The 14,802-nt window shown below is 40.0% G+C and overlaps 1 protein-coding gene across 31 annotated transcripts in view; it reads left to right on the top strand.

The window, feature by feature from the left end:
• Nucleotides 1–4,635: 4,635 nt before the first annotated feature.
• The window catches only part of CCDC73 (coiled-coil domain containing 73), a 63,689-nt gene continuing 53,522 nt past the window's right edge, over nucleotides 4,636–14,802 (top strand). For 5 of the 31 annotated variants that reach the window (XM_080982696.1, XM_080982714.1, XM_080982710.1 and 2 more), the window contains exons 1-3: nucleotides 4,636–5,099; nucleotides 5,211–5,346; nucleotides 8,089–8,226. In XM_080982696.1, coding sequence (XP_080838822.1) covers nucleotides 5,057–5,099; nucleotides 5,211–5,346; nucleotides 8,089–8,226 — 317 coding nt within the window. In that variant the 5' untranslated portion in view covers nucleotides 4,636–5,056. Of the gene's footprint in view, nucleotides 5,100–5,210; nucleotides 5,347–5,371; nucleotides 5,566–6,923; nucleotides 6,992–7,599; nucleotides 7,745–7,861; nucleotides 8,227–8,280; nucleotides 8,934–9,603; nucleotides 9,634–10,846; nucleotides 10,887–14,802 lie in introns of those variants that run through there. The other 26 variants (XM_080982712.1, XM_080982707.1, XM_080982688.1 and 23 more) reach the window with 22 other exon arrangements.

Below are 14,802 nucleotides of genomic sequence, written 5' to 3'. Positions count from 1 at the left end.
ATTACGATATTGGAGGTTTTATATTCAATTCCTTTCCTAACTATCCCAAGCATGGAATTTGCCGCACACAGGATTTCCAGTGAACTATCTGCTGGGTCTTGTTCCTGGGCCATAACTGCCAGTTCAGACCCTATGAACGTGTACGTGAAATTAATATTTTTTTTGCCCCAACATGCATCACGTTACACTTGATCATACTGAATAGCATCCATAACAACTGTCTTTTGTAATCCCCTTTTGATCACATAGGTCAACAGTGTGTTTTGCTCACTTTAGAGCAGGGACACACACACATGCACACATGGGCCATGAGTCTGGTGCTCTGTTGCAGTGCCCTCCCCTTGCAGTATCTTCTCTTCCATCCTGTATTTTTGTAATGAAATGTGCACTGGAGAGCTCAGATTTGCCTAAGCTTGTTATCACTATGCACTGTCTTCACTATTGCCCGAAGGTTTTTGCTAGGCTTCCCTTATGCACAGTACCAGGAACTTGCTGATTCAAGTCTGCCCAGTGTTGGCAAGCTCCAGCTGAATGTTGTAAACAGTACAGTGGGATTACAATCACTGGCACATTGTCTCTTCAACTTCCCTACCCTTTTAAAGAAGCAAAACATATATACGTATATATTTGGCCATCTTTGGTTAGGAAACTGATGCCCTCTAGTGAGATTTGACAGCAGTTGCATTTGGTTGCTTTTGTTGCATTCTAAGGGTTTATTTGCAAGGCTCCTTCTTCTGCCTTTTTATCTAACTTGTGTTTTAATCTACTCCTGTGATTACAGTGCAATGGACCATTCCGTCTTCCAGATTAAACTACAATAAGATTATTAAACCCGACTCGGCAAGCACCAAGTTTAGTGTATGATACCACACTTCACTTATCAATACATATTTATAATATTAATAAGGTTTAAACTGCTAGGTGAATACTTTTGGAAAATTCTATTCCACCTTTATGTGCAGACATGGAACTGTTGCATGTGATATGTCTGTTTACATACCAGCACGGCTTGCTGGGAACTTCCGTTGTGTGTATAGCTTTTGCTTCTCTCTGTCTCTCTGAGAAGACAAAGAGAGAGAGAGACGATGTGGTTCTTTGTCCTGATTTATGATTAATAAATCTGTAGTTGTAGTATGCTTCCACAAGCCTCACGCCTATTCTGTGTGCACGCCTATTCGCTCGGCTGATATAGTGTGCCCTGGCTTTGAAGCCTGGGTCGCTGACTTATGTCGGAGCAGAGGCCGATGGGTCTTTGCAGCGGGACGGCCGAAGGAGACGACCCAGCTGGCCTTGCGACCCTCTGCATGCTGACAGATACTACAGTTTCTGGCACTACTTTGCATTCAGGAGAGCTGATATAGCACATTATTCTTAATTATGATGATGATGATGATGACTTATATACTGCCCTTCATCATAAGATGTTAGTGTGGTTCACAAGATAAAAAACACAAGGTAAAAGCACAAATTAATAGTTAAAACAAAACAACAAAACAGAACAAAACAATACAACCCCCCCTCTCACAAACACATTTAAAAGGCTGTAGAATATTAATCAGCTCTGTATAGTTATAAATTAACCAGTTTTTACAAAGACTGCCTAAATCTCCAATGTCCTCTCATCTAAAGAAAACTGAACCTGGTAACGCTGCGCCTGGAAATTCTCTGTGCCAGTGGAAGCAGAAAGTACCAACAGATGGTTGTAGCCAGCTAAGTTCTCTGCAGAGTACACCCGTTGTAACTAATGGACCGAAATTAGTCATGCCCATTAATTGAAATTGATCTGCTCTTAGTATGACCAGCAGTGGATACAAACCAGAATCTATAATGCCACCTGGTTTGCTGTTTTGTGGGAAACTACATCAGTAAATCAATTTAAATTAATGTATATGTCAACAGATTTAGTAGGTGTTTTGTGGGATTACTAATGGCTGTATGCTGCTATTATTTCCAGATTGTCCATGCAAGATTCAGACTGTATTGCTGGACTCAACAGTAGAGTTGTGCTACGTTAGATCTGTTTATATGCTGTAAAGCACTTTGCACACCTAGGGCTCAGTTTTGGAGAAGGACAATTAGCAGTAGTTTATATAATATTTGATGCATCTGTGAGATTTGTGCTATGAATCCTATTATTTGATTCATCAAATTTTATTTATTTATTCACTGCTCAACTAGACAGAGGACGATATGACTCACTGCATTTAGCAGCAGCACCAAACTTGTCTTTCCTGGTTGACGGCTTTTTGCAAACATAATTTCTATTACAGCTGTTCTGCAGATAGTTGCGTAATAATTTTCTGTTTGCATTTGTGTTGTTTATCTGGCCATTCTCACTTACTAACTTTTTCTGATTTTGAGAATCTGATATCTACACACACACACACACACACACACACGAACTTGCAGTACCGAAGCCAAGCCACCAAAAATGCTGAATTGATACTAAGTGTGTGGAATAAGGTTTAATGTGATTTTTGGCAAGATCTGTACCTCTGTAGTTGAAAACAGGTGGTGACCTTACAGTTATCACTATCTTATGTGGGGGGTTTTTTATGATGCTGGAATTGGTTCCAAGTTCCTAGTTCCTTCTTCAACAAAGAGCTCAGTGAATATCCTAAATATTTTATTTGACCCTGCATCACAGAATATGAATTATCATGCATCTCCATCACAGGGAAACTCTGCCTTTTGAAAAAGGTTTTTGCAAAATGTGTTATTTTTGCACAAAGCACAGAAAACCTCAGTGCACAGTTATGAATAAGGGAACTATAGCTGTGCACCCCAAAATAAGCAATGGACTACCCCAATGACACATCCATTTGGTCCTGGTTCATGTACCATTGTAACTTATTGCCTTTTTGCACTATATATTTCATTTTTATACTTAAAGTGAGGTTATGGCAGGCAGCTCTAAATTCTGTGCTGTATTTAGTGATCAAACCTTTCTTTCCTGCCAGCTCTATAGTGTAGCACCTTTGCAAACAAATAGGCATATTAGAAACTACCTCCCGCACATACTTCATGTGTTGGGGAATCCCCGCATAGGAAATGAGAATAAAGTGAAGGTGAAGATGTCTCAACTAGTTCAAAACTGGCAAAATTTTGTACTGTAGAGACAGTACTAAGAGTGTGCTCCCAGCACACTATCCAAGCTGTTGAGGTCTCATTTCCTTTCCACCCATATAAGACATATGTAGCACCTCAGTCTAAGTTATTTATAATTTATTTCCCCTATATTTCCATTTCTAACTAAGATGTATGATTAAGATAAATGAGAAAATATTTTGACATGTATCCAAATGTGTTTGTACATAAAGGACAAGTGCCTCCCCCCCCCCCATCCTGTGCCATTCCAGAGGCCTCCCTGACCCTCAAAATAGCTTTTCAGAAGCATAGGGAGGTGGGGGCGGGCAGGCACAGAAAAGCCCTATGGCACATTTTAGGACATGGAAGTTAAAAATAAATTCTTTTGAAAAGTAAGGGCTTAAAAAAAAGAGAGAATGCAGTCGTGCACATGTCTATTCAGAAACATACCTCCAAAGAGACTTACTGCTTTTCAGTTCAATGTGGCTTACAGGTAAGTTTGTATAGGATTGCTGCCTATACATACTTCTCTCGATGCAGGATTAATTTAGAAAATTATTTCAACTAAAAACTCCTTGTATGTATAGATATAACGCTAATGAAGAATTATTTTAATTAATTTTGAAAGCCATAATAGGAAATTAACTTGCCTCCCACATTCTTAATGAAGAAATAAAGCAACTAATTTCATTGCTGTTAGAGGAGCAATCTACTCCTTCACATATCAGAAAATTAATGTAACATATTCACTCAGCCAAACAACATTTCTGAATTTCCCCACCGGAACTCTGAACACTTTTCTTCCGAGAATAAATTTATGAAGAAAACAGCAGTCAGCATAAAATTTTCTGGCTTCAGCTTCTTAAGACCTCCATACTGATTGATTCTGATCCCAATAAATCTTCATTCTGACATGGGCTCCTTGTATGTGCTATTCTTGCTGTATCTATTCAAAATAAGAAAGGATGTAAAATCAAACGTTCTTGCTTCTTACCACAATATGTGGAAATCCTTGCTCGAGGATCCTGCACTGGTAACCTTGAGGCTAGATTACTGTAATGCAGGGGGGCTGCCACTCAGTCTGGTTTGAAAGCTCCAGCTGGTACAAAATGCTGCAGCCAGATTGCTGATGGGAGCTTCTGGTTGAGAACATGTGACGCCATTGAGCTGCACTGGCTGCCTATCTGATACAAAGCCAGGTTCAAGATTCTTGTTTTGATTTACAAAGCCCTGAACCACTTGGGTCCAGAGATTGCCTGAAGCCTTATATTCCAGCTTGATCACTGTGATTATCTGCAAGAGCATCTTTGGTCATTCCCTGAGCTGGTGAAGCTTGTTTGACAACACGAAAAAATCAAGCCTATCGTGTCCTTGGCCTGTCCTGTGGAACATCCTGCCAATAGAGATTCAGCATTTGCCTTCTGTGCCAAAAAAACTTTTCTGTTCCACTAAGCCTATGCAAGCTATTAAGAGTTCACCCCCCCAACTATTGATGGTTTTTTGTAATTTCTTTATGCTTTTGGTTTTTTTTAAGGGAAGGGTTTTTTTCAATTTTTAATGTTTTATTATGTTTTTGTATACGTTGGAAACTTCCCAGAGTGGCTGTGGCAACCCAGTCAGAATAATAATAATAATAATAATAATAATAATAATAATGGAGTAGGACATTTCTATTTTCATGGGAGAAATGTTGGAGGGTATAAGACAGGTATAGAAGACAGCTAGTGCTCAGTAGGAGCAGCAACAACTACAGCTGGAATCCAAATAGGCACATTTTGCATATTTATAAAAAGTGGGAAATGGGAAAAAAAGTCATATGAGAAAACTTAGTAGTGTCACTTAACAGGAGCAGTGCTTGTGGCTGCTAGTTTTCTCAGGGCCCAAGGTTGTTGGGTCATGAGGTTCATTGTGACACCTCCCTCTGCTGGCTCATTGGTCACCAGAACTCTAGAAGGCCTGGGGATCTCCTATGCTTGGATCATTTCATGCTTGTGAGAGTAGCAGGAAGACATGTAAGCAGGATTTCTTTCAGCATTTAAATTCTTTGATGATAGAGAATTCATCTTGAGCATAGAGGCGTTAGAGAGCACTAACAGTGAGCCCCATTTCTCTTTCTTTTCTAGGCTTTCCAGACTCAGAAAAGTGTTTTCCTGATTGGGAAGAAAGAATAGAATTTCCCCTCTCCCAGAGACCTCCCCCTTGCCCACCCCCTCATCCTTGGCATCCCCCTCTGGACCCCTCTTTGAGAGCACACAAAAGGTAAAACCCTTCAGCATATAGATGTTGATTTCAGAATAATATTAGTCCCTAAGATCTCTGAACTGTCTGAGGCCTATTTTGAGGTTCAGAAAAATAAACATATCACATGTGGCTCTTTGTTTTTCTTGTAGGCTCTGCATACCTCCTCCCTTCCTCATGTGGAGAAAGATGGTGGAAGAGCATTTTGCTTTGGAGTATGTTGTTCTGCCCTAATTTGGGGTATGTGTGTCAAGATTGCCTGACCTCCAAGCCCAGGAAGTGAGGACTCTTGCTTAGCCTAAGTCAGTAGAAAAATCCAGCCAGAGCCTTTCAACTGGACTCTGTAAAAGTAGTATGCTGACACCGCTCTTGTTGTCTTCCAGTCTAGGTCAGGAGACCCTGCCGATTCAGACAGGCAAGAGCTAAAATTCCACTCTGCCCTCTGAGCCACAGACAAATTACACTGTACAGTAGCCATTAACCAAGAAGTCCCAAACACCAGAATTGGGGACCCAAGCTTTCTAGAATAAAACAGACACAAAATGAATGAGGCAATTTATTGACAGTGAATAATAAAATAAAAACCCATGAAAAGTACAAATAAAATACTGTTGGAAAACAGAAATGGTAAAAAAAAAAAAAAATACAAGAGAGAGACATTGCACATACCTTTGTAAATCAAGAAAATCTTTAATGTAAATACATTTTTAAAAAAACACACCAAAACTTAGTCTAATATAAACCTACAAGGTACATCAACCTACAGCACAGGAACACCCGTGCTCAAGCATCAGGAAAAGGTGTGAAGCACAGAAAAATGGCGTAAGTCAAAATTATATAAAACTGGCCTAATAACCGAACCCGGACTTCCTAGCCAATCAGAAGCTCACCTAGATAGAACCCTCCAGGATTTGGGAGTACACATTCTCACAGGTTCATAGTTGCTATTACCGTATTTTTTGCTCTATAACACGCACCCGACCATAACACGCACGTAGTTTTTAGAGGAGGAAAACAAGAAAAAAAATATTCTAAATGAAACAGTGGATGTATGATTTTTGTGGTTCATGCTGTGGCCACAGGCATGTGATCTGACAGTGAGTTTAGAGTAGCCCAATGCAAAAATCCTGAGGAGCCATGGGGATCCGTGCTTTGTAACCACATTTTAAGTGGGGAGGGAAGGAAAAGCACTCAAGGGACAAGGAGCACGTGTGGGGTGTGTGGAGAAGGATGCTGCTAATAATGCAGGAGAGGGGTATAAGGGGAGAAGGCTCCTCTCCTCTCCTGCTTTGCTCCTTTAAAGCAAGCAGGCTCTGCTTTTCTCCCTCCTCGCCGCTCATCCCCGGCTTAGCGAGCTGAAAAACTTTGCTGCTATTTAGCGAGCTGAGTGAGGAGGAGAGAGGGACAGAGAGCCTGCTTGCTTTAAAGGAACCAACCGGACAGGAGCCGCTTACACTCGTGAGCGAAGGAAGGGGAACCATGGATCCTCTGCTCACGACCGCAGCAGATCCCCCCCGCCACCCGTAGGCATTCCCTCCATAACACGCACAGACATTTCCCCTTACTTTCTAGGAGGAAAAAAGTGAGTGTTATGGTGCAAAAAATACGGTAATTAAGCAGGCGGCCATACTGACCTTGAGCTACCAGCCTCAAGGAGATAGCACAGGTGCGCTCAGCCCATTATCTCATCCTCATTAGTGAGAGCCGAATTTCTTAACAGCAGTCTATTCCTCTGATGCTCACGGCTGGAATAAATCAAACTTTAGTTGTGATGTGGCCTAAGCAAAAGACAGGCTTTTCTTCACGGGGCAGGGGGATTATTATTTTTTTAACCTTCTAACTATTGGATTCTGGTGTTTATAATAATACACCCAGAGCCTGGAGTTATTCTAAACAGTTAAAATTATATTCCTTGCATCAGTACAGAACTCAAACTATGTGGACTCTTCTGATAATTGAATTACACACCTGAGACAGAGTATCTGCCCTGAAACCTCTGGCTATAGGACGGAATATAAATTCAATTAATAATAATAATAATAATAATAATAATGCAGTATGTTTCAGATAGCTTCTACGAAACACAATGGCTTTCACTTGAAATCCCTCTGGAGATTGCAAACTTTATCCACACATGCAGGCAAAAAGTGATTCAGCCTGATGCCATTATCAGGCAAAGGAGTACAGCTGAGCTGATCAGGAGCTTGTAATTTCAATTTTGGCCTCCAGAAGGTGAAATAGATTCAGGAGACATTTACCCTCATTTAGCTAGCTTGGGGTGGGGTCAGGCAAGACTTTGGCTTCCCTTCTCCTTCAGGCCTGAGACTTCCCCACCTTGCTGAAGGTTTGAGACCAGCAACTCAATTTTTAGTTCTCTCCTCAGTGTACATTGTGAGGAGAATGCAGGAAGTGTCTAAGAGTATGTACAGTAATTGCTTCTTTATCCTGCTGCTTTCTGCTTTGACTTAAGCGCGGCTTTGCTTTCCTTTGTGTTGGGGTAGGTTACGGAATTCTACTTTTAGTATGCTCCATTTAATCTAGGCACTTTGTTGCTTTGTTGGGAGAAGGGGTCTGTGTGTCGTGCCTCTGTTAGCTGTCTTCTTTCCCTCACAGCCTTCTTGACAAATAACACTTCGCCTCAGCAAAACCTCACTGGTACTGAGTACTGTAAATGGGGTCTAGGCAGCTCCGCCTTCTTTCCCCACTTAACAGAGATGTAAGGCAGAGCTTCCAATGTCAGAATTTCCTTATCCCTCCCTCTAGTACTGTACGTACTTTGCCAAACTGGTGCCCTCCATCTGCTTTGGACTACAACTCCCATCAGCTCCAACCGGTGTGCTGTTCTCCTATTTTTCTCTCATCCCACCACCGCTGTCTCTGGGGAATGATTGTTTCAGACTTGTAAGTATAAGTTTGACAGTTTTACTAGCCTCAGAGGAAACCCTTGTGGCAATCTGCAAACTTACTATTTGAGGGAAATCTTTAATAGCTTGCTCTGAGTAGCTCTTTAAAACGAGGCAAAACACATCCATAATACAATACTGTTTGTCCCTCAGGGCTTTAGGGCCTACACCTTTCTAGCTTTTAGTCCTTTAGTGGGAAGATTGCATTTTGTGAATTTTCTGGCTTATCTTATTCCCCGCCCCACATGGCATTCCATGCTGTTTAATTTAGGTCATAACCATTTCTGAGTTCTGTTAATAAATGTAAAATAGAAGAGTTGTGCAGTTCATAACAATGGCCACTGGATGACAGCATAATATTTAAGACAAGCCAATGCTATACAGTATTCTCCTGTGGAGAACTGTAATTTGATCACATTTTGTCAAAAATGCCTCCTATTGCTGAGGAAGAAAATATAAGAAAGAGAAAGCAAGAATTGCTTCTCCAAACTTGTTTTTAATATCTTCCTTGATTCCCAGGAGAGGACTCCTGTGAAAATGCTCTCTGAATGATATTAGCAAGAAATCTGCATTCTAGTAATCTCTAGAAGTTTGTAAAACTAGAAATCATCTTCCTAGAATTATGCAGTTGCTTTGCTAGTGACCTCAAATAATGGAGGAAGCTGATATTGCAAAATGGGCTGAAGAACAGAAATGGTATTCTATGTATGTCCAATATATTTCAAATACATATAAAGTGTAATTGTAACAAACCCATGTTTGAAAACATGTGCATAATCTGGTACAATTGTTAGAGAACCAGGTTTGGCTGACTAGATTGGAAACCTGGTTTTCTCTGTGTAATGTATAAAATAACCCTTATCACTGATGACCAATTAATAAAAAGTATTTGCTTTTATTTAATTTCAAAAAATTTATATGCCACTTACTAGTACAAAAGACCTCTAAAAGGTTTACAAGACAATATGAAATGTTAATTTTAAATAGCAATAAAGTATTAAAATCAATTTTCATAAACATTTTAAGAGATAAAATCATTAGTGTTAAACTGTAAAAAAAGGTAAACAGAAAAGAAATCTGAAGAAGTGTGCTTGCACACGAAAGCTCATACCAAGAACTAACTTAGTTGGTCTTAAAGGTGCTACTGGAAGGATTTTTTTTTATTTTGACTATGGCAGACCAACACGGCTACCTATCTGTAACAGAAAAGAAAAAAGTTAGGTAGAAATATAATGGACACAATCCAATGGTGAAATGAGGGAAAAAATGCTTGTTGAAATCTGCTTCTGAGAACTGAGCCAACAGCAGCAGGTGATTCAGGAGAATCTGGCAACTGCCATTGTAAATGATGTTATCTGGTGCCTTGTATTTTCAGTAGAAGAGGAATTGATGATCTGTGACACAGGTTTGTTTATTTTAATTTTAAAAACTGATTAACACATTCTGCTAAAAAAGCACTTGAGCAGAGTGCAGAGACATGTGACTCTTTGGCTAAAAGCCAGGAAAGCAGCAGCAATGGATAGCTTCAAGCTCCTCTTTAAGACTCATGAAGGATGGCACATATTGTAAACAAAAATGCCATAAATATGGCTCTCCTAATGCCGAATCCAAGGAAGGATCCCATGGCAAACCGCATAGATAGATAGAGGGAGATTTCCCCTCCCTCTCCTTCTTGGAAACTTGACAAATATACTTCTTTTCTGTGGGAGGAATAGGCAACATAGCTCTGCCTAGTGCTTGCTGTTTTATTACAAATCAAGCCTGAGCTTAAGGGACTGTATCTGTAAAAAAATAAAATGAAATAGCAGTTTATTGTGGTAAAAGACACCCACATAAATTCAAAATTAAAGCTTTAGTGTCCATAATACAAAGAAAATACAAATGCATTTCTTAAAAATTTAACAGAAATTGGAGCTTTTCAAAGAGAAGTTGATTATGATATAATTTGAACAGAACAATTTTTCAATTACTCTCTTATATGCATTGCACTGCAGCATCCTTCTGGAACCGTTGTGATTCAGAGAGTTAACAACCAAAGTCGGCAGGAAAAGTTGTGATGAAAACAATGATTGGTTCCTGAGTTTGACCAGTCCCTAAATTGCAATCCAGTGTTTGCTTAGAAATCAACATTAAATGTCATTAATGTAAATCGTTTCACATTCTTCCATCCTGAACATTTTTCTTGTGGACCCTTCTAGTCTTGCTGGACAGAAGTTCCGTGCTTTTCAGTCTGAAAGCAACAGGTCGTTGTTCAGTGATCAGAAGGGAGGGAAAGGGTGTCTGATGTCCATTTCCTCCTTTATATGCCAATTAGGAGCTTAAGCCACTTGCAGTAAAATTCTATACATGTCTGTTGAGAAGTAAGAACCATTAGTTTAATGGGGGTTACTCCCAGATAAGTGAATATAGGGTTGCAACCTTAATTTGTTAGAAAAAGAACGTGGTGCAGGAGTGCTGGATGCCCTCACCCTGCATAGTATCCTATGCTTAGGTGCGAAATTAATTAATGGAACCTGGTTTCTGTTTGTGGATTTCATTGGATTAGGATTCTAAACTTAAACTGTTTTTTCACTGTTCTACAAAAAAGTATGAAATATCAAACTCTTTCTTTCTCACAGTGTCAGTGCAAAAGTGCTGAATTTTGTTCTCAAATTCCAGGTAAGTACTTGCTACATTTCAACATTATAGTCTGAAATTTCTGTTGGCTGTTTATAATCTGGGCAACCCGCAGGCCAAACTAGCATAGAAAACATGTAAACAGGATGAATGTGGATTTAACACGTTCATTTGTTTAACGTTGGCAATTAGGACTGCAATGCATGGGCGTAATCAGGATTTTTGTTGGGGGGTGTCAGGGCTTTTGTGTGGGTGAGGGCTTTGTTGGGAGGGGCAGAACCTCAGTTTGCTTATTTTTTGCTTTTTATTGCTTTTTATTTATTGGAGGGGGGCAGCTGCCCCCCCCCGCCCCTCTGGCTATGCCCATGCTGTGATGTGAAATTACACTATTCCCTATTGGAGTGTGAGCTGTGGTAAACTGTTAGGCAGTCAGCAATGTTAATTACTTTTAAACTAACTAGGGTTTCCACTTAATCCAGTATCTGAAATTATGGTTGGAAACTGGTTTCAGATCTTCAGTTGAATAGGCGCTTTGATTAGCTCTAATCATGGGTAATGTTGTTGCAGTTATTGCAGTTAATGGTAGTTAAATCTGGCAGAAGGAATTTCTGCTCCAGAAGGGCTTGCTCCACATTGCTTAAGCATAGTTTCATCTGCACCACTCAGACTATCCATCTATATTCAAATATACAAAATACAGTATACTAAAGCAAAGTAGATTAATAAATAGATTAGTAATATGAAATTTCAAGTAATTTTACAGTATTTACTGCTTATTACTGTCTGGAATCCACAGAATAGCTTCCTGTGATTGAAATCCATATATCCCATATCTAGTAAAAAGGTAAAGGTAAAGGTACCCCTGCCCGTACGGGCCAGTCTTGACAGACTCTAGGGTTGTGCGCTCATCTCACTCTATAGGCCGGGAGCCAGCGCTGTCCGCAGACACTTCCGGGTCACGTGGCCAGCGTGACAAGCTGCATCTGGCGAGCCAGCGCAGCACACGGAACGCCGTTTACCTTCCTGCTAGTAAGCGGTCCCTATTTATCTACTTGCACCCGGGGGTGCTTTCGAACTGCTAGGTTGGCAGGCGTTGGGACTGAGCGATGGGAGCGCACCCCGCCGCAGGGATTCGTACCGCCGACCTTTCGATTGGCAAGTCCTAGGCGCTGAGGCTTTTACCCACAGCGCCACCCGCGTCCCCTCCATATCTAGTACAGCTGAACAAATTCCAGATATTTGCTTTTGTTAATATGGTTAATTTGGTCATAATTGTTTCACTAATTGTTTGTAAGGAAAGTAACTATATTACACAGTATAATTCTTGGGTATGCTTATAATGTGCAGTGTGTTTTTCACGCCATATTCTAGGGAGTGAGGAGCTGAACCTACTCGCTGTTTTTCCATGAACACTTTTACCAGTGCCAAAAAACCTCCCTTTTTGATTTGCATGCCTTGTGAAAATGTTAATATTGATGTAAGAGGACTTGCATGTCCTCAGTGATGTCTTTATGCAGTTTTATCTAATTAGTTTTGTTTCATTGTGACATCACCATGGTCAGGATCATCATATCACTAAAACAGGAAAGAGGAAGCAGCCTAGGAAAAAAAATATACCAAAGAAGTAGCAACCCAGTGAAACAGTACTGGTGACTGAACAGTTTGAAAAAAGCTAAATATGGGCGATATATAAAGTATTTTTGAAGAGAAAATCATACCCCACAAGATTACTACTTTTAATCCAAAACCTGAAAGTAGATCTCATACAGTACAGCCATTATTGTTTGTGACCATTTCCCAGTACAGTGCCTCAGTGCATTTCAGTATTGCCAAAGTATGACTATATGCAGTCCCTTCTTGAACGTAGCCCTCGTTACAAAAAAAAAGAAACTTTAAAAATATACATTTGACCTTGATGTGGATTAAAAATGTCTACATTACCTTAAAACCACTTTCTTTACAGCTACATGATGGGATTGATGTCCCAAAATGTTCCTAATCCAATACATAATCTCCTTTATTATCTCATCACAGCATTTTATATAGCTGGTTTTTCATGTAGCTTGACAAATTCATGGGGACAGGGCTATCAATGACCACTAGTCATGATGACTGCATACTACCTCAACTGTCAGAGTTAGTATGCTTCAGAATACCAGTTCCTGGGAATTACAGGTGGCCTGTTGTCTAGCTTGCAAGCTTCCAATAGACATCTGTTTTTGGCCACTATGAGAACATGATGCTGGACTAGATTGGACATTGGCTTGATCCAGCTTGTTTGTGTTGCATTCCTATGTCCCTGTGATTCTGTCAGTGGTATCTGACATATCCGAGTAGTTAATTCTTGGATTGGCATTGTACTGGCTCCAGATGATCAGTAAGGCATGATTGTCTTGCATTCAGAGAAAGGGAAAAGGAGTCTGTAAATGTTGGGCCATCCCTGAAGTACAGAACCACAAATATTTCAGAGAAGATTCTCTCTAAAAAAACTATTTCAAAATTTTGAAATTTCAAATGGTTTGATTTCTAATGCTAGCATGACTGTGCCACCAGGACTATGATATTGATACTGTTCACCTGTTGATCTCAAGATATGAGATCTATTTCTATTATTCTCATGAACTGCCACCTCCGCCATATCTGCTCCAGAGGGTTAGGGTACCCTTTGGAATGGGTGGCATAAGGGACTGCAAAACCAGAGGAAATAAATGAAAATACCCTATTCCTCCACTGGATCAGTCAGCAACCCTTTGATTGGCTGTGTTGTTTTCAGTTAACTTTTTCACCATCAGCCACGCATCAATGCAGGTATAGCTTGAGTTATTCTCTTATTTGGCAGCCCTCTTATTTGACTAGAACAGAGCTATCCTAAAATTAGCAATGGCATTATGTGGGTAGCATTTGAAAATATTTTAGGATGAATGGCATTTATTTTCAATATATTCTTTAGTATTTAATAAATATCTCTTAGATAAAATGAAATTGCAGCATGAGACATACAGGCAGCAACCATTTTTGGCGTGTCCGATATGTGTATGACTGCACACATGTGCATCACGCTGAACCTGAAAGTGACCTGAAAATGGCACAAGAACATTACAAAAAGAGGTGGAACGGGGTGTCTGCAGGCTTTTTCAATGGTGTTTCAAATATACATGATTTCATTAAAACGCGTGGTGCCTTGGAGCATAACCCCTGCGTAAACTGGGTTTGCTTCGCTTATGTGCATGGGTATAACCACCTACATTTTATCTTCCCAGTAGTTTCTTGTGTCTGTACTGATCCTGAAATTATGTTTAAGCAATCTGGACTAGCAGACTTGAAGTGAGAATGGATTCTAAATGAATAGGGTTTGATTTCCTTTTCAAAAATAGTTTCCAGTATATACTAGCAATATATAAATACGCTCTGGCATTTTAAATGAGGAAGAACTAGGTACTGGTGCATCTGTTCTAGGTAGAGAATGCAGAAGTGTGTTTTGTCACACAACATAATAATGAAATAATATTGGTATGTCTGGGCCAAATTATGCTCAGAATGCAGGATGTGAGCTTTTGAATTGCAACTCTCCAGGCTTGTTGTTCAACGAAAAGTTATGAACAGAAAAGCAGATGTTTTTGTGGCATTTTTATGATAGGGAACTGTGCTGTGCTTGGATTATTCTACAGGGGTAAATTTTAGGAGAAATCAGAGTGTAATTCAATTTCATGTTCATTAGCAAGGCCATCAACAGGCAGTTTGTGGTCCGTGGCAAATAAGAGAGGGTGGCACTACTGCACTGAACAGCTATCACTGCCCATATGGCAGTGTAGCACAGCGTAAAGCTATTATGCATTATAGAAATGGGTAATGGTGAGGTGAGACAGTAAAATCCATAGAAAAACCTGTTATTTTACCCTACTGCCTTCTTAATGTCTCTTCATCTACCATATGGCTGATTTCATTTGTTGAAACCTGA

Source organism: Podarcis pityusensis (genome assembly GCF_964106645.2).
Source record: "Podarcis pityusensis genome assembly, chromosome: 1".
NCBI classification, from domain to species: domain Eukaryota; kingdom Metazoa; phylum Chordata; class Lepidosauria; order Squamata; family Lacertidae; genus Podarcis; species Podarcis pityusensis.
Note: the sequence above shows the minus strand (reverse complement) of the source record. Positions and strands in the feature narration are given on the sequence as shown.